This window comes from Zonotrichia albicollis, chromosome 2, assembly GCF_047830755.1.
Source record: "Zonotrichia albicollis isolate bZonAlb1 chromosome 2, bZonAlb1.hap1, whole genome shotgun sequence".
Taxonomy (NCBI): Eukaryota; Metazoa; Chordata; class Aves; order Passeriformes; family Passerellidae; genus Zonotrichia; species Zonotrichia albicollis.
In genome coordinates, this window is record NC_133820.1 from 44,101,888 (window position 1) to 44,129,043 (window position 27,156).

The 27,156-nt window shown below is 42.4% G+C and overlaps 1 protein-coding gene across 20 annotated transcripts in view; it reads right to left on the reverse strand.

The window, feature by feature from the left end:
* Positions 1-27,156, reverse strand: part of TENM4 (teneurin transmembrane protein 4) — a 1,564,491-nt gene that overhangs the window by 51,833 nt on the left and 1,485,502 nt on the right. For 17 of the 20 annotated variants that reach the window (XM_074535017.1, XM_074535019.1, XM_074535018.1 and 14 more), the window contains 6 exons: positions 25,023-25,284; positions 19,000-19,267; positions 16,847-16,990; positions 15,572-15,821; positions 13,088-13,108; positions 6,532-6,764 (listed from right to left, as the gene is read on the reverse strand). In XM_074535017.1, the coding sequence (XP_074391118.1) occupies positions 6,532-6,764; positions 13,088-13,108; positions 15,572-15,821; positions 16,847-16,990; positions 19,000-19,267; positions 25,023-25,284 (1,178 nt within the window). The remainder of the gene's footprint in view (positions 1-6,531; positions 6,765-13,087; positions 13,109-15,571; positions 15,822-16,846; positions 16,991-18,999; positions 19,268-25,022; positions 25,285-27,156) is intronic. The other 3 variants (XM_074535024.1, XM_074535022.1, XM_074535030.1) reach the window with 1 other exon arrangement.

Genomic DNA, 27,156 nt, shown 5'->3' on the forward strand with positions numbered 1-27,156 from the left:
TTGCCTCACATTTCCTGAGATGTTCTGTAGGGCAGCAGAGTTTGCAGTTTGTAAAATCCCCAAATTCCCACTTGCACACATTCCTTACATGGCAGCTGCTCCAATCCCTTCCTGATTTTGCTGAGTGTCTCAGAATCAAAACTAATTCTAGAGAAGAGCCCTGCTATCCCACTGACAAGTGTCTTTGGATGGATGACTTCTGTGAAAAGGGAAAGAAGCATCTCATGGATGCTTTGCAGCAGATTGTAGAGGTTAGCTTGGACCTTTCTGTTTCCTCTCTGATATAGGCACAGTTCCAGCGCTGGGAGCTGGCTCCTGCAAACAGGCACAGAAATGGGTAATTCACATGTTATGCGTGTTAAGCTCAAGGCCTTGGCTTGCTTTGGCAGAAGGTTCCTCTCATGTTTCCATAGGAACATAAGGGAATTACAGCCTCTCAGCATATAGCTCCAAGTTCAGCCTCTCAGTTACTGAGAGGAAACAGCTGCTGCCACTACCCAGGTAGCATTGCAGATCCAAACCTTAAGTTCTGAGATATGAAACACATACGCTATGAAATCTTGCTGGGTCCCCTTGCATAAGCAGAGATCTCTCACAAAACAAGGGCTTGCAGCACCACGTGCATCTCACCAGTCAGCTGTGCTGATAGAAAGTTGATGCGATGACATTTGCTTGAAATGTCAGGACCTTGTAGCATGAAGAGGTGACAGCGCAAGGTTATGCTGCAAATAGCTACTGGGACATGGTGAGTTTCTTGTAGAAGACAAACCACTAAAAGTGATTGCATGGTGCATATAGCTCTAGTTAGGAAAAGAAAAAGGGGAAAACCCTTTTCACTGAAAAACAAGGTGCTTAAAAGAAATCCAAATTTGGACCTTTCTTGTCTGACTGGATGCTGAATGACTGAGTGATAAAATGGCAGATCAAAATCAATGTCAGTAAGTACAGAAGAATTCACAGGGGAATGAGAAAGCCTAACTACCCATATACACTGACAATCTGAAAAAGAGCATATAGGAAAAAGATTCTGGAATTCCTGTGAAAAGTTTTCTGCTAAGATCAGTTTTGTGCTACACAGTGGTCAAGAAGGGAACCACAAGACAGCAAGGAATTAGCGAAGAAATAAAAAAAACCCAACAAAACAGTGGCTTGGCCTCAAAAGGACCATTCTTTTTCATGACCTGGCTAAAGAAATTGTGAAAATTATTAGCACAGGGTGCCTGGAAGAACAAAACTAGGTGTTCTGAAAGGTTTCTTAGCCAATTGATGCTGATATATTAAGCACAGGTCTGGTGCAACTTCTTCAGAAATTCCCCTAAATACTGATGATTAGCATCTGGAGTGTTAGCACAGGAAGACACATTGCCCCTGTCCCTAAGTCTCTTCTGGCCAGAGTAAGGGACAAGAAATTTTGGTCAGTCAGCTTCTGGTCTTCCCCAAAATGGTTCTATTATTATCTCACCATAAAAATGTTAACAGATTGTGGAGGGTTGGTTTCCTCAATTAGTTCTGTCGAACTCTTCAACACTTAGAGAACAACTGAGATTTTGTTTACACATTCAGCAGGGCAGAGTGAAAGAACCAATCTGTCCCCAAATTAATTACTTCATTTCACATTGGTGTTATGGTGCTAAATGAATGAGATGTCCCCTCTCTCCCCACGTGCCTTCTGAAACCTCCTTCCTATTGTGTCAGACTTGTCACTGCAATCTCTCTTAATTGCAAGCTCCTTGGTAATTTCGCCACCACAACATTTTCCCGAGAAGAACCAATGGTGAGTACTCAGATGAAAAGAAATGCTCTGACAAGCTGGAGTTTTAATTTTTCTTTAGATTGCTTGTAGAAGAGGATCATTATTAGCAGATGATAATTAGGAAGTGGTAACACTTTAATTTGCAAGGATATATTGAAATTCATTAGCATCTGAAAGCTTTGCTGTGCTCTGTGGCAAATGAATTGGACAGATCAGACTGGCTCCTAATAGCTGTAATAAATACCCTGACCAAACCACTGCCACCCCTACTTCATCTGTGGATCTATCTGTCCTGTGTTTCTGTAGCCTACCTTTATTAAACAAGCCGAAGATGGGTAAAGTGTGAAACTCCTGTGCAGAGGTGAGCATATGTGGCCCGAAGTTTAGAGTTCGACTAGCTGAGGGCGAAAGGCCGACGCCCCTCTGCAATTCCTGGCCAGCACCCTTCGGCGTCTGATGGCCTCGGGCTGTGCTGGCTGCGGACTGGCTTACACCGCTGGTATTGGAGAGGAACGGAGCTGACCATTTCCCGGGGGTTAAACATCGGTTTATTGAAGGTGTTGCAAGATCCAAACGCGGGGAAACCAACCGGGAAAAAATTTTTTTCATAGGGGGTGAAAACAGGATTATAAAGGAGGGGGGTGGGTTCAGGCGGAACCAATCGGGAAAGGTGAGGGGATGAACTTCACAGAACTGACACTCCATGGAGACCAATAATCAAAAGGTAAAGGAGGTGTCCTGGGACCCCAGCCAACCACCATCTCTAGAGAGGAGAAGGATCTCGAAACCTGGGAGGAGAAAGGGAGCGATTGACTGGACCCAGGGAGGAAACAACTTTCACTTATAAGGGAAACCAGGGGAGGAGCAATTACATATCGGCAACTATGAATAGCGGTTACTATACCAACTTAGCTGACAGGCTAGCAGTGGCGGGAAAAACTGGGGGAACGAAACCATTTTACACATAATAGGGGAGAACAATACATAAATTGGGGGAATAACACAAGAAACTTAACAACACACTACAACACTCCTGGAGGGTTTTACCCCTTCTAATGTCTTTTCTAAGGTAATGGTCTAAAAGGAGTTCTTCCTTCACTGGAGTGAGACAAGAACCTCTGTCCAGAAGGTATTTCAGAGAAATGTCAATACAAGGGATAATGGTTCTGAACTAAAACAGGGTGGATTTAGATTATATATTAGAAAGAAATCCTTTCCTGTGAGTGACTGGCACTGGTTGACCAGAGAGGCTGTGGATGCTCATCCCTGGAAGTGTTCAAGGCCAGGCTGGATGTGGCTCTGAGCAACCTGATTTAGTGAAAGGCATCCCTGCCCATGGCAGTGGGACTGGAACTGGATGGTCTTTGAAGGTCACTTCCAACCCAAAGCATTCTACTCAAAGCATTCCCTCTGAACTCAAGGGAGGTGAGGTGAAAACTGGAGGAAGTGATCAAAACAATGGGGAAAAGTCTGCTGCTCAGAATGTGCAGAACCATTCTGAACAGTATTTGCTGTGGTGGGGACCTCACTCTTCAGGCTATCAGAATCCAGGAGAAGACCAGAACTCCCAGAATGTGGTTCATCCCACCTTGAACACGTGCATAGTCACAGAATGAACCACCTTCAGGGTGCTAGTTTCTTTCCACTGTGTAGAGACCCAAAAAAACCTACTTAGACCAGATGCTTGACTGGTCCGAGGGACTAAAGATATATGCAAAGGCATATAATGACAGCTTGCGATTATTTCTCCAGTCTTAATGAATTGCTGGTTTTCATCTGGCTGGAAGGTATCCCTTAGTATTTTCCAGCAAGCTGAAAATATCAGCTAATTAAAACATCATGAAAGGCAAGACTTTTATTCTTTATGATTTTTGAAAAAGTGCAAAGATGTCCTTAAAATACAGAAATCATACTTGGAATGAAGCAGTTATGTTCAGAGAAAAAAAAAAAAAAAAAAAAAAGCTTTAGGCTTAAAAAGTAGAGTTCTGTGAAGAGCAATGATTCTTGAAAAACTGACTTTCCAAGTCCTTCCCTGGCCAGCTGGTATCTCTATAGCTACAGAATAGTCTTCTAATTTCCTTTGACCATTCACTTATGAGTGTTTATTTGCCTGCCAAGACTCAGAAGCAGAGGGTCACTTGAGATCTACTGGTTACTTATACAATAAATCATTTTTATTTTGAACTATTATTAAATACATGAGGGAAGAGCATTTGCTGGATTTTTCTGCTAGGATGAACGACTGTGGAAGCATAAACAACGGTGACATTACATTGTCAGCATGAGTTTTCACTGTTCATCATTTGTTGAGGGGACTGGGGAGTGAGTCACACCTGCCACAGCCATTGCCTCAGCAGAATTTGCAAAGTCAGGTTAGAATCAGATCAGGGAACACTGTTTAGGAGCTTTCTATTGGCAGTGCAGGCTTTCTGCATTATTATTTTCTTCTTGTCATTTTGCTTCATGTCATTTCCTCTTTCACCCTCAATTTACTTCTGTTTTGTGAAATTTTGGAGCTATGAGGAATGAATGCATGAATTTTGCTGTTATATGATTGAGGTGGAAGAATGGCCTCCTGAGAACTTCAGTTGCCAACAAGATGGATTTCAGTGCTGAAAACTTTGAACTCCAGAGCTGTTTGCTACAGCAAAGCACAAACATAAGTCGTCTAATCCTTGTAACATCCACCCATGGATGGAAATGAATAATATTCCTCTTATCTTGTAGAAGGGAGAACAGAGGACCAACAAAAGTGGTGGGGTATTTTTTTTGCACTGATTGAACTTCAAAGAGGTGCAGAAAATTGGATTACAGATTTCTGGATTCCCTGATCTCATGATTCATCTGCTGGACTGCCTGAATCTCTCTGCGCAAGTCACTTCATTTTCCTTTCAGTCAGCCTTCTCATTTCAGTGAGACAAATTCTACACTACAAACTGACCACCAGTAGCTGTTCCTTTACTTTATCGGTGCTTCTGGCAATACTTTGGCCCAATATAATGGTTAACTCATGGGATTCTCAAGAGCTTGGAAACCATGCTGGACTCTGAATATTACAGGGGTAGAAGTCTGAGTTTTGATGCTTTTTGGCAAAAAAAATAGGTCCTCCAAAGTACATTCTTCTGCATTCTTGCCAGGAAACAACTAGCTGACATAACAAAAAACCCACAACCAAACAAAAACCCAAACAAACAAACAAAAAACCAAACCCAAACAAAAACAAAACCCCCCAAAAAACAAAAAACCCAACCTAACCAAAGCCAAAAAATCAGAGCCAGACCTGGCACAAAAGCTCATTAAATCAGCTTGGATTCAGTAACAACGTCATCTCTATGTCATGAAAAATAACTTCCTGAGAATCATAGAATCATTGAAGGGTTTGGGTTGGAGGGGACCTTTAAAATCATTCAGATCCAAACCCTTGCCATGGGCTGGGACTCCTTCCACTAGACCAGGTAGATCAAAGCCCTAACCAACCTGTCCTTGAACACTTCCAGAGATGAGAGAGCCACAACTTCTTTGGGAATCTCATCTGCTCTCAGTGAAATAACTTTCCATAAAATCACAGAATGGTTCAGGTTGGAAGAGGCCTTTGAAAGTCATCTAGTCCAAACCTGCAGCTGTACGCAGGAGCACTTCTTAAAGGATCCCCAAGTTTTGCTGAGGGGTTGCTTTACAAAGAGGGTGGGATAGGCTTGGCCACTGTTGTGCTGAGGAAGGAGGGAGCTACCACTCTCCAGTGCAATGAAAATAAAAGCCTGCAGGACACTGATGTCAAAGTCAAGAACCTATAAATAATCTTGCACTCTGAACAGCTGCGCAGAGGACAACACATAACAGGCAAAACCACCCCATCTCAAAAAAACATTCCTGCATGGGTGTCCTTTGCAGCCCTCTTCACAAACACGGTCGAAAATCTGTGCACAAAGAGTGCCTTCCACCTCATCTCTATCTGCTCCTCCTCATCTCTACCCTCTCCACCTCATCTCTATCCCCCTGTGTGTTTTTATTTTTCTGAGGTGCTGTGGACAGCTGGGAGGAGCGACATCCTCCATGTGCAGAGCTTGTTACCTTGAGATTGCCAGACTGAAGTCTTGGCTACACACAGGACTGCATATGTTTGGCTAAACCTGTTTTGAACAATTTAGTTCACAGCCATGAAGGCTGCGTGATGCTTCTATTCTGATTCAACTGTGCTTTCATCACATTTCAGGATGTTGGAACCAGGTAAAATTAAGCTGAATTAGGCCACTCTCATATCAAATTTAGTATCCACCCCCTACAGGATTTAAGCTAGATGCTGTGATACATCATGTCAATGTCTAAACCACCATTTGCGTATCTTTGAGCTGTATGCTAGTTTTGCTGCCCTTTTACATATATATACACACAGCAATGCTTATGGGCCTTTTTTTAATGCCAAGAAAGCCTCAGTGAATTGAATATTAGTGATTCCTGCCCAGGTTGGGAGGGACCAAGCACTGTTGGTAAGGAGGAGTAGTGGCTCCACAGGTATAAAAGTGATGGGTGGATTTGTTCCACTGCCTCTGGACATGTGCCCATCATTGAACCCCTCTGGCTTGGCATTCCTCCCAGCCATCTCAACTTGAAGAAACATGACACAACTAGCTGAAGGTGAGACATACTCACTTATTTCCAGGAGCAAGCCCTTAGGATGTGTTTCAGAATTGGAGAGGAGAGCAATCTCCAGTGTGAGTAAACAAGCTGCTTTCAAAAACCCCCCTTTAAAATAGCCAGTGGAGAAGAAGCAGTCTCACCCCTGGGATTTGTAAGGGTGGCATCAGTGCCTTTGCCTCCATCTCCACAGCGGGTATCATCAAATGGGAGGCACTGATCCCCAGTTCCAGCCAAGACCTCTGAGTTCTTCACAATGTCTTTCACTGACGTGGTTGACTTGATTTTATAGATACGTCGGCTGTTGGTGTCTGAGAGGTAGATGGAGCCGGTGATCGGATCTGTGGTCAAGTAATACTTATGAGCTGGGCTGTGGCTGAAAAACAAGGGTATGACATCATTAATTTTTTTGATTATGTGCTTCCTTAAGTCAACAGGCAATGCAAACACTTTAGAGAATAAAAATGCATAGGGCAGAGAGGCTGGGAAAGTGAAGGAGTGCTGTTTTGGACAAGGTTAGTACACGGTGTGTTACAGCACGGGATCCCAAGCTGTATCCATTGGCAATCACTGTGCCTGGGGTGCTCTCTGGCATGGAGGGAAGCAACCGAAGGAAAGGGCTCTCTGGTCTGAGTGTGAGCCAAAACCATGCCAGGAACTACTACAGATTGAGTTCCAGTGCCTGTGTTTGCTTAATTAACTTGTTACAGACATAGTCCTGAAACTGGTGTTCGTGCAGTGCCAGGAAGTGAAGGGAAAACAGAGAACATTAGGGAAATAAAACAAATAATAATGAAAGAAAAATCTGCCCTCCCAACAAAGACTAATACAAACTCCAAAAGGAGACTCCCTGTATAAAGCACTTGAAGATACACCCTTCAAGATCACTGCATCAAGGTTCATCTGGTGCTCTTGCTGACTCCAGCAAAGACTCTAAAGTTCTGTTCTGCCCTCAGGGAGATTAAGGGAATCCTAAAACTGAATTCAGCTGGACCTCAATGATGAGAGAAACAAAGTAATTCCTGAGTGGCACATTTTGCCCCAAGTACAGCATGAACTGAGGAACCTGAACATCAGTCCCCTGTTGAACACCCTCTGTTCACTGTTTCCTTGGACACGAGAAAGGGTGGCTGAGAAAACAGGATGAGCAGACAGAATGATAATATTTTTAGCTCCATGACTGCAACACTAAATGAGCCCAAGACTGAAGAAATTAATAAACTAGAATCCACTTTATGGAAAGCATCCAATAGAACTGGCCAGAAAAAAACAACCAGATGGGTTTAGACAAAATTTAAACTATTGTCTTGCAAGGAATTTACGTGTATTTTAACATAGATACTTAAGATATTAATATCTTTTATTAAAATTGTTGACTACTAGTGTGTATTGAGCTGCATCTCTTCTAAGCCTGAAACTAACAGGTTAGACTTTTAACATTTGTCCTGAACAGATTGATTTTCCTTCTAAGAAAGCCTAAGTAGTAATTAGAACAAGTATGAAAAGTATCTACTTTTCTCCAGAACATCTTCAGGCTGTCCAAACTCATCAAATCCAAAGAATTCATAATAAAAATCTAGGCCACAGTTCACATTTTTGCACTTAATGGAATTGTTCCAGGAGAAGTTGACTAGAAACTTGAGTGTCAATCACAGTTGACTTTATTCTGCATATAGAAAATTCCTCTCAACCTTCATATTAGGAAAATTACTCCCTCTTCAGACACGTAAAAATTACTGAGTTCTTCTCATATTTAAAAAAGCAGTAAAGTGGTTCTTCATTCAAATTATTTAATACTGTGGGGGTGAGGGAAAAGCACCTTTCTGATTTATTCTGGAATATCCCTTGTGATTTATCCTATTAAAGTCTGAACAGATTTCATCTCCAAAAATGACACTGATTCTTGCTAAATAAAATGCTCTGACCTTCAAGACAGCTCCAGCCTGACAGTTCAGTCTCCATCTGTATTCCTTCCCAATGACAGCAGGCTGGGAGGGTATTATTTCATTTACCTGCATGTCACTCACACTAAGCAAGTGGCTTCAACCCTGGTGGAAGAAGTTCCCTGTGGGAATCCATCATCCATTTTGATCAGGGCCTTGCATTTTCTGCTGGCTGTCCTAACAAAGCCCTGCTGAATGTCAGTAAGCTCTTGAGCTGTTCATAATCTCTATTTTGCATGGGAGGTGGACAAGAGGAGGACAGATTTACTGGCACTTTGCAATCCTTTACCATCTTTGACTGGCAAGCACAGATAACTTTCCCAGAGTTTTAGAGCAGGCTATGTGCAGATGGGCAAAGGAAAATGACTTACTCAGAGATGGAGAAAAATGGGGACAGAGAGAAATTCCTGCTTCCCTCTCCCAGCAATATTGTTGTGATTTATTTTTGGATTGCACAGCCCCACTCTGGTGGATTTTATTATTGATTACAATCTTCTGTAAAAAAGACAGCTCTTAAAACAATTTTCTACTCCCAGCTCTTGTCTAGATTAGATGCTGAAACAACCTGTTAAAACAGCCAAGCTGGAATTTACCCCCCTGGCCCTGTCAACTGTTTTCAGCACTGTAGAGAGTTAGTATTGTACTCTGCCCTAGCATGAACTGCACAGTGTTATACACTGGAGGTTTTTTTGTCACTTTGAGATCCTTCAGGGTGAAAGATGCTTAAATAAACATACCCTGGTCATCTAAAATCACCCAAACTGCTTTCCTTTATCTGTGATAATGCATGAGTGGTGGAGCCAGGAACACTGGGGATTCACTTTTTATTTAAAACCACAATCAAAGGCAAATCCAAGTGGTAAACTGGACTGGGCTGAACAGGAACTGAAATAAATATGCCTGGGGTGAAGCAGAGAAGGCATTTTCCCCCCCTTTCATCCTTTCTTGTTTCTCAGCTAGGAAACAGTCCAAAACAAAAGACAAGACCTTTTACTATCCAAAAGACTTGATCAGCTATATTACTTGTAGTCTTAGAATATCTATCCCATATTGGCACTGCCACTAGAAAATCACTGTGGAAGAAATGCTGATTTCCCATTCAGAGTGTTCCTTGAGCTATTACAGTTTTTTAGAAGAAAACCTGAGCAACACATTGATATTTTAAACCTCCTGAAGCAATAACACTGAAATTGCAGTGATGGGATGGGCTGGTCCCTAGCCAAGAACTGACACTTTGGTGGGTATTAGTGGGCATGATGGTGTAGTAACTGGGAATGAGAACAGTTTCATGGTTCTGCAAGCCAAAGTGAAATAGAGGTGATACTGGTGATACTGCTTCCCAGTATACTTGTGTCCCAGTATACTTGTGACACAGTGATGTGCTGGGAAAGCACAGGGAAATCTTCCACGTCCACAGTGATCCCACTTCTTTGGGGTTATGTACAGTCTCTTCCATACATTTGCCTTCTCCCTTTTATCATTCTCATTATTTGGAGAGAGTAGTACCAGTATCATTTAGGGAGCTCTGCAGGTATGTTAAGAGATTCAGACTCCATTTTAAAGTGCTTGTGCTGTGTGTGATTCCTCACACCAGGTACAGGGAAGAAACAGGATAAAAAATTGTGAGGGTGATAAAAAATTTGCAGGGTGAGCTGGCAGAGGCATGAGGCTTGAATTGTGAATTGCTTCAGTTGTATTATAATACGTGCACAGGCTTTGAACAAAGGCTGGTATTTTCCCTTTGGGCCCGGAGCCCATATTTTGGAGGAGTCCTAGGAAGGAACCTCCTGCTCCAGACTGGGAAGCCAATCTCTAAGGAAAAGAGATGAGAAAAGAGAGATGGTTCCTTTTTTCAGCAGGTTCCTGACAAAACATCAGCACAGCACACTACACCTTTATATTGGTTTCTGTAAAATGCCAAGGGATTAATTTCACCAAGCTTTAGATGGTTACAAAGTGGATGCTTACATCAGAACTGGCTGCCTTAATTCCCTCTACAAGCAGTGGAGAGAAATATCACCTTTTGGGGTAGGACTTGTCCGACTATTTTCAACATTTGTCTCACAAGATTAACTGTATCTTAGTTTCTCAAATGCAAGGGCATCTATCACCTCCTCTAAGGACAACCTTTGTTACTGGTAACTGTACAGCTCTGGCACCTACTGTGGCCAACAGACAGGAGCAGTCACACCTCCAAAATTAGCTACCCACAACCACTGACCTGGATAAACCCCTGGGGCTTCTTTGGATCTGACGTTTCTGTTTAAGAACACAAAACCACCTCTTTTTCTCTGCCAGATACCCACTTTCCCTCTGAGTTTTGCTGGCCATGTACGTTTGCTGGTGACTAAAGAACCACCAAATTCCTGCAGTCAGGAGGTTTTTGCTCAGTGGGTCTGTGTTTCCATGGCTCCATGCTAAGCACCCTGCCACTCAGACCCAGAGGACTGAATTACTGTAGCTTGTGTGAGGTACTGGTCTTTTTTCCCTGGGTGACACCCAATAGATTAATACCTAAGGAAGCCACACAGGGCAGTGAGCTGGATTTGCACTTGGCCTTTTAGTGTTTGCAGTTTGTGTGTGATGCCCAAAGCTTTCTAGTGTGACATGCTGGACACTTAAATTTTATACCAATGCCATAAGCCAAGCCAGAGATGGCAAGGGACTTTTTATCTGATCCTAGAGCAGTTTGCTGAGATACCTCTCTTTGTCACTAACTGCAGACTTCTCTCTACAGTATGAATGGAAACAAAAAAGGAAGAATAAATTTAGGTGGCCAGTTTTTGTATATTTGCAAGACAGAAATGCCTCACTCCCTCCATGTTCCTACAGAGAAGGCATCATGATTTGGTGATGCTTTTTGGCTTAGTTAACATCCCTCATTTAGGCTGTTGCAGAGTTAGATCTTGGCTACACACACAGAGCTGTAAAGCCAAGTCTCTTAGTGGGTAGCTCTAGAACCTTTGGAGAACAAGCTCACCACAGCCTACATACTGGGGAGGAATTCCTTTCCCCTGAACTGAGGCAGCTTTAGCATATGGATTTCAGCTTTTCCAAACCACTATGATTCAGCCCTGTGGATCTCCCCTTTTACACCATTACTGGTCATTGGTGTCAAGCTCAGGACCTTCTGGAGTTTAAAGCACTGGAGCTTTAGCTGAGACTACACACACTCATTTCCTTGAGGGTCAGGAGCAAAGAGACTTCCTAGCTAGAAGTATTAAAGCAAATGTCACAGAACAGGCACTAAGAGATGGGTGACTCCTTCAACACAGTCACAGATGGAAGGATTTGATCTGGAGCTCCTCACTGCTTCCTCCCTCCCTCATCCCCTTTAGGCTACACTGGAGCGGGCATGTCTTGGATTTCTTTCACTTAATTTCTTAGTTTTTAGAAACTGCCTAAAGGCTGAAGCCCTGCCAACTCTGCTTGCCAATCTGTGGCCAGTCCATCGATCTTCCTTCAGTTACTGTTTTCATACACAAAACCTCTTCTCATAACGGGTATCCAGCTGCTGCCCTTCACTGTCAAAGCAGATGCACTTTAGTGGCTGTGTATTTCTTGGGCATTAGGGATACAACCTGGCTGTTCCAAAGAGAAATGAATTTTTCTATAGTCTTCAAATGATGTGAAAGAGTACCTGGGGGGCTGGAACTCAGCCTGATGAGGCCAATCAGTGAAAAGGTCTTGGGTACCAACCTCCCAGCCCTGCTAATAGATGCTTTGGGCCAGTTCATCATATTGTGAAGCTCAAGCCCTTCATTATTGTTCTGGCAATAGGATAAAAAATCAGTTTCTACTCCATTTCATTTCCAGGCATGCAGATAAAAGAACATTTCTAGTTTAGCAAAGCCTCTATGAAGTCAAAGAAATAGTAAATGCAAAGCATGTAGCAAGAAAAATCCCCATTCCCAAATGCAAAGGAAAACTAAACACACACACACAAAAATCCCAACTCCACACAGTCTAAGCTTCTGATTTAGAAGAGCAACCAGGGAGAAGGATGGGAAACTTGTCAGAGTCAAAGAAGTCCTCGCAAACACAGTCAGTGACAGGAAGTTGACATCTTCTGGAATGCAACTGATTGGATCAAACCCACTGAAACTCCAGTGAACCCAAGTGACAAATATTCTTAGTGACAAAGCTCCAATTTAAGAGTCTCTCTTTTATCTCGTTTTCTTGTCATTACTCTTTTATTGCATTTCCTGGCTAAGATTCTGAGTTGCGCTACCTCCTATTTGAGTCTGACAGACTTCCACGTGTCAAAGCTCTCTATGAAAGCTCAGACTGAAAAATATTACAAAAACTAACTTCCCTGGTTCAGTAATGCTGGGGCACATAGGGATCTTCATTATGCTTGTTAAACCCCCCCCAAACCCAAATGAAGGCTTTTCACTGTATGAGAACTATTTTTCCATCCTACTTGTTCCAGTAATCTGTATCCTGATGCTGTTCCCATTCTACTTTCTCGGTTAATTCCCATCCATTTTTCTTCCCCCCTCCTCCTCCTGTTACCCTGCTTCTCTGTTCTCCCTGTATTTCCCCTGTCTCCAGCTATAACAGCTCATGCAGAAGTTTGCATGGCTCACATTGTGATTAATGGCTCCCAGTTCTGATGACTGATTGCCTACGCCAGTTTTAATCACGTCAGCTTCATTTGCTATTGAATCATCTGGAAATGGCACTTGTGGCTCACTGTGTAACAACATGCAACAAGACAGGGAGCAGCATAAGAATTCTCCACTGGTTGGCTTACCTATGTCTGAAATCTTTATTTCTGACAGAAGACAGGAAAGCAGGGAATAGAAGAAAGAATGAGGTGTTAGCAGCTCAGTTCGATGCATTATTAGCAGATTGAAAACTTGACAGTAACTGTATCACACAATGCAATAATAAATAAAGACTTAGCTGGAATGACACTGATGTATTTTATATTGGATATTACTTGGCAGTGAGCTCACTTATGTACTGCTGCATATCACAAAAGATGTGTGATCTCACCTGCTTAGAGTTATTCACTCACACAAGAGATAGGACCATCCGACTTTATCTATCATTCAGTGCAGCACTGAGCTAAATAGATGTAGATGCAGATATCTTTACAGTTTTTTTCACTCTCAGTCAAAGCAACACCTTGTGATTTACAAAGGTAAACTTAGGAGTTGCACAGTTACGGGTGGCAGCTCATTGCTGTAACCTCATGAACTCCAGCCCAGAGGACTGAAATTATGCTGAGCTGGACATTTTTCATAGGTCTAAGTTACACACCCAGCTGTAGCTCTCTGTGACCCACAATGCATTTGCTTCCCAGAACACTACACTCCAAACCCACCCCTGCAAACAAACCTTGGAGCCAAACACTGAGGGTGTTAATCTCAAAGGAGATGCTGATTTGAGAAGATACAAGCAAACTCCATTTCATCCAAAAGCAATGGCTTTCCTTTTAGCCAGCCAACATCTGAACCCACTTACTTTATAGCACACCAGAGTGAAGAAATGTTTATTAGATCCAGTAACCTGAGTGCTTGCACAGATGAAGCAGCAATCATTGCAGCAGATTTAACTCTGGAGTAAATTTAACTCTGTGCCTCTACACAACAGCCAGCAAGGCTACTCTGTCAAGGCTTCCAATTTTCTCTTCCCCAATGAGGAAATACTTTGCAAAACCTCTGTTTGGTCTGGTATTTCCACTGACAATGAAATAGGGATTCGGTTTTCAGAACTGTACTTCTGGGAAAGAGATATTAATCCTACTCTGTTGAAATGGGATTTGGACTCACCTAGGCTCTTCTGGAAATTTCACCTTTGGTCATTAAAATAACTTTCTGGCACTGGAAGGATAGATATTACACTCTAACGAGGACCAGGTCTGAAGCTTTATCCCAGCTTCCCACCTTACAGACATGAGAAATATTATGTTCTCATGTATCATGGAACAGAATAGCAGAAGTGAGGTTCTTGCCTCCTTACTTGAAAGGTGCCCTAGCCCTCTGAGGTGACCATACCAAGGCAGATATTCTGTGAGTGCCAGCCTTCTGGTAGTGCCTGTCTGGATTTTTTTTCCATACACCATGATCTACAAGGATGGTTCTGAACGCCAAATAAGACTTCTGGCGAGGTCTAATGACCATGGCATGTTGGTGCATGAGGGACAAAGGGGATCTTGCACAAATTTGGCTGCAGTCCTTGCAGAAATGCAGTAATATGTTTGTCCTCAGCAGCAGGGGATATTAAGTCTGAGGAGGGAGGGTCTTACTTTCAGGAAGATTCTCACTTTCAGGCCAGATTTTGAGAGGTGAATGGGAATATTGAACCTTCCTAGCAGGCTATCCTCATACTGACTTCTCAGGACCTGAGTTCAGGCCTGTCAAGCACAGAAGACTCATTCAGGAACACTCCCTTACCTCTATTTGACTTTCCTGGAGTGAGGCTTCTCAGGCCATGCAAAGCCCCATTGCTTTGAAGTGGATGCTTGTATTTATGGAAATTTTAGATAGGAAAAATATCCTCAGTGAGGTCAATTTGAAATTTGGTTCAGTCACAATTTATTCAATTTTCTCAGAATTTGTGACAAATCATACTTTTCCCTCTGCTTCATTGTTTTTAATGGATGTTCCTGCCCCTTCCTTGTTATTTCTCCTGGTATATTTTTTCCTTTGCTTTCTGGCATTAAAAGGAAACTCTCCACTTACTTACAGATGCTTCCCATCTGCATATTCAGCCTGACACTGCTGCTCAATTGGGAACTGAAGGGGGCTGCCACAGCTGTGCCCTCAAAAAACAACTAGAAAACCCCAGTCTGTGACTGCCTAGAGTGATCATCTTGTCTAAATTATGAGTGATTATCAGTCCTGATTCACCTTTACATATCATCATCAGTGCTGTGTCCTTCCAAGTTTAGGTTATCTCAGAGGCTGCTGGTTAATTTTCAGCATTCCCACTGTTTCTGACTACAGGAAAAGGCAGACATCAGCACAGCCTGATTTAGCAGCACAGAAATGTGTCAATATTTTTGGCATGTGATTCAGTTCTGGAAGAACTTGCTAGGCCTGTGTTTCTCTGGTGTAAATCAAAGTCAGCAGAGTTGCAGAAGAGGCAGATCCAGACAGCTTTTTCTCTGTTTTGCTGTGTTGTTTCATTTTTATTTTTTTTAGAGTTATGCTCATTTTTCTTTTGGGTACATAGGATTTCTGCAGAACTTAAGAGCATTACTCTAACAGCCACATGCAGCACAGAGTACCTCAGCTCCAGTATGTTGGTGACATTGCCAGAGGGAAAGATCCTTCGGATGTAGTTGAAATCTCCAACATAAAGACTTCCATCAGACCCACATGTTAGGGCAACAGGAGCCAGGAGTTTGTTTCCATCTGCCAGACCATTGCAGCTTGGACAAGAAATGCTCCGCCTGCGGCCGTTGCCCATAATGCTTCCAATTACAGGTGGCTGCTGGGAAATGAACTGGTTTTCCCCATTTCCCTTATGCAAGATGCCTAGAGAGAGAGAAAACAGTACTATGGAAATTAAAGAAACAGGGAGACTGAGACCAAAGGGAGCACAAACTGGCAATGCTGCATGCCAGCTGGGGAATCTGTTAAGTAGCAAGAAGGCTGATCATCTTTCATAGTATTGTTTTGTGATAGTTTCAAATGAGGACCCTTTTTTTCTGAATTAAGTATTTCTTTTAGACCCATCACATTTCCTGCAGAAGGAAAACATGCAGGGAGAACAAGACTATCTTTACCTTTAAATGAAATGCACTTTTCAGCATCTTATGAATTTTTACCTGCCCTGTCTCCTGTTCCTCCTTGCCCTGCAATTTGCAGTCTACCAGGTTAAAAAAAAAAAAAGAAAAGAAATTACATAGCTCATGGAAAAGTAAGGGCCAGGAAGACTACAGGACATTCTCTAGAGAAATGTTTCATCTGCAAAGTTTTAGAGGAGCTGTGTCTATTTTCCCTCTAAGTGTAGCACTCTCAGCAGTGATGTGGGTTGAATTAGGTGCTTGCTCCCACACCACTATTATACAAAGGGACACATTGCTTCCACCCTTGAACATGTTCTGATGAGCTTTTAAGCTTCCCTTCTGCAGTCCTCAGCAGTCTTCGACGCCTCTGGAACCTTCCATTCTCCTTTAGGACCCGTGAAACCTCTTGTTTTGCAAGTACACCTTGCACATTGGAGGATGCCTCTTGGGTGGATTTATGCTTAGTGACAGCTCCAATCTGAATAGGCCCCTCTTTGTTATTTCAGGAATATTTTCCTTGATAATACCCTTCTTTTAGGACACTACAAAATTGGGCTGACATTCAACTACTTCATGATGGCCAGCTTCTTCTACATTTTGCAAACCAAACTGCTTCTAAATGTAGGATACTAGAAATAATTTGTTAGTAAAATAAACGAGAGAGTACATGTGTTGGTCAGGTTTCTTTCTTTTTCTTGAACTCTTAGTGATAAGAAGCAACTGGGTCTTGCAATGCTGCATTACTCTTGTTATGAGTCACAGACAACCTACCACTTTGTATGTTGAGGGCATGGTGTTTGTCCAGGGACCATCCTCCAAGTTTGGAAGCATCAATTTCATAACCCTGAAGCACAGCTGTCCTCTTCTCCCACAGGATTAAGTCTGGACAGGATTCATACTCATAACCTACTGAAACTGTGAACAAGACAGAAACAAAAGACTCCTTAGATTAGGAACTCAGAAATGCAGTGCCAGCACACACAGAGTCACAATTCAGCAGGAGTATGAGAATTTCTACATAAAATTGCTAATTCAATTCAAAATGTCATCATCATAATGCACAGTCTAAATATTTCTTAAAAGTGTATTCTGCATCTAAAAAGATCAGTGTCATTGTCAGTGCTGGGCAAATGTGCTAAAAATGTAAAAGATACTGTTTTAAGGATGTATTTTAAGACAATGGATATTAGGATTAGGACTTGATCTCTGGGAGTCCTTTCCAATTCAGGATATTCTATGATCTGAGAGTGTACACCACTGATGAACTCTCAAATGGGAGAATTTTACTCCTATCTAATTTCTCTTATCAAAGAGTGCATCCTAGGAACTTAATCTTGATTATGATCTTCCTTGGAAGGTAAAGACTTGCACAATTCATGCATGGGGGCAGTGAGTCCCTCAGAGGCAGCAGTCTCAGCCAGGTTGACTTGTGGTCATTGTTAATGTCAAAATTTGCTTGCCATGATGTCTAATCAGAGCCTTTCAGGAGTAACTCCACTGAATACACTGGAGTTGCTTAAAATTGTCAGCAGAAGGAAAATAATGGTTTTGACAGAAAAATGATTCTTTTACAATTTTCTCTGAAGAAGCAGGACCATTTTCATTGGTCTGCTTTTCTTCTTCTAATCTTTACAGCTGAAGCAGAGTAGAACTGCAAGATCCACACAAATGAAAAGCAATTACATAGATTGTTTTTTTACTAGATAGAAAAAAACCCTGTCTGATCTCACAAGTTTACCAGCGTCTTTGAAAAGTGCTGAGCTCTGAGAGAACTCAGGATTCGCCATCAAACATAGCTTTTAGCAGATTGTATCAGAAAAAGATGTAAGCTAGGAAATGAAAGGTCAATATTTTCCACTGTTCTGGTGATGGGAATCATTGAAGGCATGAATGCTGATGTCCTCAGACCTGCTTGTGTACTCTGAAGCTGCCGAGTTGTTTCATGGAGCACTCCAGGACTCACTGGTGATCTAGCATCTTAAAGAGCATGCACGCAGAGTCCTTCAGGATATGCTACATTTCTCAGTGTGGACTCTGAGCTGGGTAAGGCTCAGCAGGGTGCATAATCCAGCCCGCTCAAGGCAGCTAAGTCTGAGTGAGAGGGGAAGGCACTTATTCTTACTCCTAAAAAAACAGGCATTCTGCAACTCCTCTAAAGAGACTTATCTTCAATTGAGCTATGAGGCATAATGAACCATGCTTCTGTCAACAGGAGCTGTATCTGCTAATTTGAGATCTCTCCCATTTTGCTGATACCATTTCCTGGCAGCCTGAAGGGACTAGTCCAGACTCAGTTGAAGACCTGTAACTGAATGTCCACTGGGTGTTGACAGATGGGAAGCAATCACTGCAGAACTGCATTACTTCTGCTCATTAAACACCCAGTATGGGATGGCATTCTTGAATGGATAACAAAGAGGAAACTAAGATTAGACCAGCCCTGAAGGTCAGGCACAAGGAGCAGCGGCAATCAGGGCTCTGTCCTAGGGATTCCTTTCAAAGCAGTGTTGACAGTTTTTGGCTATAGGTGAGAGGTAGCCAAACACTTCTAGTCCCAGGTAATTCCTTCTGTATGAATATGATGGGAGCAGCTCAGGATGTACGTGCTGGGCCACGAGCCAGTTAACAGGTAAGTACTTGCACTCTGTCCTTGGAGGTATTCAAGGACAGGTTGGATAGGGCTCTGGGCAACCTGATCTAAAGGGTGTCATCCCTGCCCATGACTGGGGAATTAGAACTAAATGGTCTTTAAGATCCGTTTCAACCCAAACCATTCCGTGACTCATCTGCTGGGGAATGTGTGCTGCAGTGAATCTGCTGGGACCATTCATGTGTCTGCAGGCAGACCATACTGATCTAGGATAAGGTTTATCACTGCCACTTAGTTGCTTCCAAAAGGAGGCACAAACCCCGCGGTCACTTACCGAAGGCTTCTGAGAGCCCATACACCTTCTGGCTGTAGACATCTGTCTTGTCCCAGATGAAATAGTAGGACAGGTCTGGGGCTGCTGCAAACCACTTCCTGAAGAGGCGTCCCTCGACAGCCACCATGAGGTGGACTTTCATGAGGTTGAAGGGGATGGTGGGGTGGGTCATGCTGATCCTCAGCACTGATTTGTAGCCAGCTGTGCGGCTGCTCAGGTAACTCACTTTTATTTTACTGCCGGAAACGTTAATCTCCTCTTGTAGAGCCTGTGGAAAAGCAATCCACGAGGTGTTAAATCAGCAGCGAGCAGACAGGAAAAGGCAGTGAAGCTGTAATTTATCAAACACACCTGTATAAAAGCTCTGGCAGGCATGTCTAAAAAGGCACCTAGTAGGCATCAAGTATGAAATCATATACGTAACTTATTTCTGGAAGCTAAGGAAGGCTTCCTGCCTTCTCCATCTCTGTTACACCGGAGAACAGGAAAACAAAGTGTCACATTAAGTCAGTGTTTACAAAGAGACTCACTCCTAAAAGGAGTACCAGGACCCACAGAGAAAAGAGCCTGGGATCTCAGATAATTACAGCTCAGAAGTTTAGCTTCCATTTTCTGTCTTTTTTCATAATAGGTTTTAGAGGCCTCTAATTTTTGTCTCCTGGTTTCCTTTTCCCAGTAAAATATCACACCCTACTTGGCCTTAAGGATGTTTCCTGGTCCTGATCATAACATGCAATTCTCTCCAAGACATTAGTGAATCCTGGTTCCACTCTCCCTCCTCTGACTTACCCATTTCTCCTACTTTGAAACTGCTCCTCTCCTACCTCCTCTCTGACCCTCTCTACCTGATATACCATCTAGCTCTAGCCTCTTTTTTCATCTGTGTTCTCGCCCTTATTTTTTGACTTCACATTTGTTCTTACTTATTCTGGTACTTGCTTGGAATTCCTTGCCTTCTTACTTAAGTGACTGAACTCTTGGCCTGACCTACCACCTACAGCTCCTTTCCATTCCCTTGCATTCTTCCTTCTCTTTCTTTTCCAAGTTCCTCCATATTCTAAGTGAGTTGCTTTATTTTCTCCCCCAACCATAAATGGGGATATTTTTGACTGACTGGGACAGTTATCTAAGAGGTGCCCATTACAATATAAAACTTCAGAAAAGACTGAGGAAACATCAGGGAAAGTATTTTCTGCTTTGAGAACAGAGAAGTCTCAATAAAGATGAGATTTTTCAGGTAATTTATTTGCTAAAGTAACACCAGAAGTTAAAATTTTGTTTGTCTTCTTCTTTTTTTTTTTTTTTTTTGTTTAATGGAGAAATGCTTGGAAAGCTTATGGAAAGTGATACAAGTACATCCCTAACACTGTGCTGATATTTTAATGCAAAATGCTGGTAAAAAAATCTTAGGAGAAAAACATTGTCACTTTCAAGAAAACTTCACTCTTGGGTAAGCACCCAACTTGGATATTTTTGGCACAAGCCAGCAACCTCTGGGGAATATTGAAAAATGAAGGTAGAAGCTTATCAGTGAGCAGGAAAGCCTGGTGGCTTTATGGGATGTGTTAAAAGGTCACAGCTGGCACAGTCCTCTCCTGTGCCACTTCTGAAGTTCTTCAGTGTGCTGGACCCTAAATGAGCTTAGAAAACACATCTCTAACAATAATCATCCTTCTGAATATTAAGGGGGGGGGGGGGGAGGCTGCAAGTCAGGTGGGACAAGAGATCCACCCATCAGGAAGGGATCACATCTATCACAGTGTGATTCTTGAGGTGTCCTTAGGGTGCAGGGTCAGAAGCTGGACTCAATGTGGGTCCCTTTCCACTCAGGAGATTCTAGGATTCCATGATCCTTGTGCCTTCCAAGTTATGTCACTCCTATACCCAGCTCCGTCTATGTGGGAGCAGCAAACTTCCTCGGCATAGTGAGTTGCTCAACTCTTACAGGTTTTCTGGTTAGTGCTATCAAAAATGACAAATCTCGTAATCTGCCCCCTGAAAACACCTCTTTTGAGATGTTATCCATGGCCCAACACTTTTTAAAGTGATAACTAAAAGGCTCAGAGTGTTGCAGCACTTGAAAACAGACACATCCAGCAGTTAAAGCCCCATTCCACTGTGCTCATAAATATTTACCTTCTCTAATGCAGTCTTTCTAATTTACATATCTCAGTGCTTAGGAGGCTGAAATATGACAGAATTGGGAAAACCCAGGATTTTAAAAATATATTTTATGAGATCATCAACAAGCTGGATGGGCACCAGGCTCAACCAGAGATGAGCTCAGCCAAACTGCAGTAAAGGTGGTCCTTTGTATCAAATCTGTCTTCATATGTAACCCCATTAGGATAAAAACAGGCACAAATAATTGTCATGGAGATACTATTTAGAAAGTCTGCTTCAGATCCTTGTCATAAGTAATTATTTCTCTCTGTCGTGATCTAACTCTGCTGTCCACCATTCCAAAGAAAAGGCCATTCCAACACTGCCAAGGCACTGAGCAGCACAAGGGGCTGTGTTTAAAGGTATCTGCTTGAAGAGAGGGTTCAAATAGTAATTCAGGTGATTCAAAATGTATTTGTAGTTTGTAAGTTGTGACAAACTATCAACAAAACATGGAACTGGTAGGGGGGTGTATAATTCAGTAGAATATCAGCGGGAGAAAAGGGAGAAAACAAGCTTTAAAATAATCTGAATGTGCTAGAAGTAATAAGAGCTAAATTGTGCCCTTATTTCTATTTGATAATTGCTGTTTGGCCCAGATACATTCATGTGCTGTGACTTCAGGCCTTGTGAAAGACTCTTAGGGTTTATCCCAGACTAACCAATATAATCTGCTCTTTTAAAAAGATCCAGCCACAAGGCTGGGTAGGCAGAAGAGCAGATTCTTCAGGCTTACTGGGGATTTACACAGGGTCACAAATTTCACTGTCACGTTCTCTTTCTCTGTGGTGAGAATCTGTTCTTGTCTTAGTAGCAATTTTTCTACTCTTTCCATGAGACAAGGTAGGAAATCTTGTTTCTGTGTGCTGGGTTACACGTCTCTTACAGCTACTCTTCACTCTGCCAGCAGACAAGCAGACAGGCAAGGAACAGTCAATGTCTTTTTTTTTTTTTTGTAAGATGCTCAGAGAGAATTTTAAAAAGGAAAACCATTTTGAGTCTGATTCAGGGGCCTTAACATAGACATCAGTGCTTTTGAAACACTCTATGGTATCCAAAACTTCTGCAAGGGCATGACAACTCTGACATGGACCTTTCTGACATCTCCACCTTTCTGAAGCTAAAGCTGGAGGCCTGAAGGGGCACTTCAGGGCATTCTGAATGGCCCCAAATCTGTCTGTAGGCACCTGAACAAAATATTAAAAATTTACTACTAGGTTTTTTGAATGCATCCAGGTAAAGAGCACTGCATTTATTTCTGCATTTATTTGTTGGAGCTCATGGTGTTCTTACCTACCCACTTGTCAAAACCTCTTTCCCAGCCCTGCTATCTGCTTGTCACCTCCTCCCAGCTATGTGCTTACACCTTTTATATTTAACATTTCCCTACTGAGAACTGTGTATTATAAAATGCAGCTGCAGGAATGGACAGCTAGGTTAATTTTTATTGTATGTACATCCAGTACATAAATGAAAAGTAGTCCATTTCTGAACTGCAGTACAGTCAGGACTCTACTGCAAATCAGATTCTCTTGTAAACTCCTGCACCACAAACTCTGGTAACCTTCAGTTGTCAATATTTGAGGTGGAATATTGATTTACAGGTTTTAGCTCAGACATATGGCACAAAGGAAAAGCGCTGTGTTCATCATGTATGGGAGTCATGTCAATTTAAGAACCTAAGTTAGGTGTCTGCTCTGAACTGCTCTTTTAGGTCTTGCCTACAGATAACAGCAGATACAGACAGACTCTTTAGAAGGTTGGTGTTGCCTTGTAAACTTAAGAGTGGGATTCAATTCCAGTTTAAAGCATCTAAATCCAGATGACAACTTATGTGATGTTTACATCACATAAACAATGTGATGTGAACACACACATAAATTCAGTCAGTGGAATCAAACTGATACCATCAATTTCAGACAGTGGAATCTAACTGATACCATCAGTGAGAACCAGAAAGCTTCAGGGTGGTCAGCTTAAGTGATGTGTAGGCTCCACTGATGTACTGGTTAGATTTCTGTCCATTTAAATGGGAGCTTGGATATTTGGCACATATCCAGACAACTGCATGTGAACTCCTTATAATCTTAAAATTAATCTTTCTTATGTATTAGATTCCATAACTACAAGTGTCTCGCTTGTGTGACTTGGAATGTCCAAGTGATCTGTCATTCACAAGGATATCCAGAAGATATAATGCAGGACACTGATAGGGGGATCATTCTGGATTGGCAGTTGAAGTTCAAGCAGGACATCATCAGGACATTTCAAATGGCACCAAATATTGTTGATCAGGGTGGTAAAACACTGACACAGGTTGCCCAGAGAGATGGCAGATGCCCCAACACTGAAAACATTCAAAATCAGGTTGGATGGGGCTCTGAGCAGCCTGGTCTACTGGAAGGTGTTTGTGGTACCAAATAATGACTGAGGTTATGATCATAGTTGCACTGTATCAGATATTTGCTTTTTCCCAAGCAGCACTGACCTTTCATGATGTTTGTTTATTTCATAAAAAGATGTGGAAACCAAGATTCTGAACCAAGAATTTACAATATGATGGACTTTTCAAGATACAGGACTTAATTGGTAATTATGCTGGGACAAACATGGGGACCATAATTGTTAATCAGTGTGAGAAAGGATCATAAGACTTGGTCCAGAGAGAAAGGTAAAGAGACCACTAGCTTTATTGGTTGCTGGGTTTAGCACCTGGTTTATTAAAATTAGAAGGTATAAAGTTACTTCTTTTCTCATTAATGGTACTGCAACCCCAGTGGAGTCACCCTGGAAGCACACAGTTTGTCTCTACACTTGTTATAATTTCCTCCTTGGCAGATTACTGTCGCTAAAAGCAATACTCAGGACATGCTGAATGCTGGCACATAAAATCCAGAGAACAGCCTGTCCAACGTAGCAAAGGTTGAATACTAATTCTGTTGAAAGACATCCATGTCTTTCAACAGAATTAGTATTTTTAAGGAAAACTGTTAATTTAGTTCCTTGGACTATTCAGTTTAAAACACAACTTTCCATTTGACAAAATACTTTGAAGCCACAGCAGATTGTTAAGGTTCTTTATCTGACTCATACTTACTCATAAAAATTAAAGGTAACCCTCTCACTCTGCTCACCTATTCCAAATGTCATGAAATGCAATAAAACTGAGGTGCTCTGCAGGCTGGCCCCTCTCACCCACCTGCTGGCTGACTGAATGTCTCAGCAGCTGAGTAGAGTGGGGGGGTATGACTTCCAACCATGAGAAAGTTCACTCCAACACTCCACCACCAAGGTTTATAGTGACCAGTGGGTGGAATTTGCTCCTGAACAGAAGACAGGCATTAGAGCATCAGCCAGAAGGGCATCAGCCTGGTGCTGGGCATGTTGAATACCAAAGGGCTGAGACCAAGGGCTTGTTGGTCACACAAGGGTCCCAGCTCATGTGTTGTTAGCCACAAGTGCTTTGCCTCCATCTCTCAGGGATAGGAGAAAAGAAATCTGGCAAAGAGATTGCCTGGGAGTGAGTGCTCCTGCCAAATGTCTGAAAAACAGGGTATCAAATGAGGAGTGCTTATTGTTAGGAAAGCAGGGGAACAGTTGCATTTGTGTTGCTCAAAGCTGTCGAAGCAAAGAAAGAAGATGGGGATGAGGAGGCCCTGGCAGAAGTTGCCCAGAGAAATTGTGGATGCCCCAATCCAATTCAGTGACAGGTTGGATGGGACTCTGATCAACCTGGTCTAATGGACAGTGTCCCTGCCTAAGGCAGGGGGGCTGGAACTACCTGGTCTTTAAGGTCCCTTCCAACCCAAACCATTCTATGATTTTATGACTTATTGTCCCTCAGCTCAAATGGCTCATACCTGGATTTCAGGAACAATAGGACCTTTCTCTGAGCAAGAAGTTGCGAAAGCAGTGAGCGGAGAAGGAGAGACCACAGGGTTGGGCCGGGCGAAGTTACTGAGGTCACAGCTTGGGATCTCGTTCTCTTCGTGCCTCATGATGATGGTTTCCATCACAAAGAAGCGATCCCATGGCAGCCACAGCGTGTGCTCCTGGGTGATGAAGGGAGCCCGCTCAAAGTGCAGGATAATGGAGATTCCACCAATGGTAACAAGATCAAAGCTGTTTTGAGAGATGGAATACAAAATTAGTGCAAGCACTACCCCATCTGTTTGTTTCAACTGCCTAGCAAGGACCCCAGGAAAAAAACTGCAAGAAATGTCATCAGTCTCATTTTATGAACCTAAAATCTGCAGCCCAAATATAGTTTACCTGAGTAACAGCAAGTGCTGGAGGCAGGAGTCCAAGCTCAGCTTCTTTGTCCTCATGTATACTGAAATCATACCCATCCCTTTTTTGAAACATGTTTATCTCTGTTGGTGCTTTTCTAGCACCAACTTATTTTGGCCATATATACTAATTTTTTAATTTTTTAAAATTTGTGATTATCCAAACAAATGCACAGATTGGATCAATTCACATGATGAAATAAACTATTTGGAAAGAGGTTTCTCTGACACATCCCCATATGAAATGTCTTGGCATCTTGCTAACTTGACTAATGCCTAATGCAACCCAGGGAACATGGAGAGCACAGTCATGGACTGAACCTAGTCTACTAGAAATACCTACAGTGCAGGGTGTCTGTGTGCCACAGCACTCTGGACATCATCTTTTTTGACTCTTAAACATTTAGAGCAGTGCAGATGAATCACTGCCTGTGGTCTCTGACTTCACCCTAAGCTACCTCCTGCCAAGTGGCTTATCTGCCTGTGTTAGTGTTGGATAACAGACAGCCCTCCAGAGCTGTGTGAAAGAATGTAACCTTGATTAGAAAAATGTTCCTCCTCTGGATGTAAAGATGTTGGGTAAGGTTCTGGTGGTTTTCTTAGTTTTGTATTTAAACTTCACATCTTGTCACAGATGGAGATTTTATCAAGTACCACAGGGATATATCCACTATGCATAGACCCAAAAAAGAGATGTTAAGTAAGAAAGGAAAGGACTTCAACAGAAATTGATGACCTCTTGTTTTTGCTCCTTTGTGTTTTTCTCACTGTCTCTTCGGTTGCAATGCCAAACATGTGCTTCAGGCAAAGAAAGTTTTCTCATCCCTGCTTCTCACTTTCATGCTTGGTACTGCTGTATGACACTCTCACTGAGAGTTTATGCAAGTGATCAGGTTCACTGGTTTCAGCAGAGCTGCTCATGTGCTTAAAGAGCTACGAGCTTAAGTGCATCTCTGCATGAGAACTGGGATCTGAAACACTCTTGATTGCCCAAAGCCAGATGATGCACCTTGTAAATACATGGCAAGAAAGAAGGTGAAAAAACTATCTAAAAATTAATTTTTAAAATTAATTGTGAGGCTTTCAGATTGGGTGCAAAAATCCCAGAGGAGCAACAATGGGCTTGAACCGTTTCTAAAAAATGTCTTTGTCAAGGAATTTTTTTGGGGGAACCTTTTTTATTTCATGGTTTATGGACTGAGGTGCCATTTAGGAAACAGAATTATGAAAAGGTTATTCATTAAAGAATGTTGAATTGAGTCCATGAGAGGAAGTGGAAAGCACTTCAAAAAGCCAAAGCCATATTTATTCTACCACTTGAGTTGGGGCATCATGTTCCCAGACCTATGGAGCTTGGCTGGCTGCAGCCTCAGGAGTAACCTGCTGGTTCCTGCCAGCAAAGCTGCACAACGTTTGTACCCTGATGTGAATGTTTCTAACAGTCAATTAGCATTTGGCAACTCCTTCAGCTGGGAGGGAGATGCTTGCTCTGCATGGATCCAGGCACTGAACGGGCCAACAGGAGGGAGGAAATAAACATTACAAATTATTCTCAACAAGTTTTTAGGCAAGTTGGAAGACGTCTTATTTGCAAACACCTCTGTTTCATCCCTTTGGCTTCACTGAGCCTGGATCAGAGATGGAGTCTGCTGGGGGGAAATGTCTTGGCCTCTCCTGCATCCCCAAAACAGGATGCAGAAGGGAA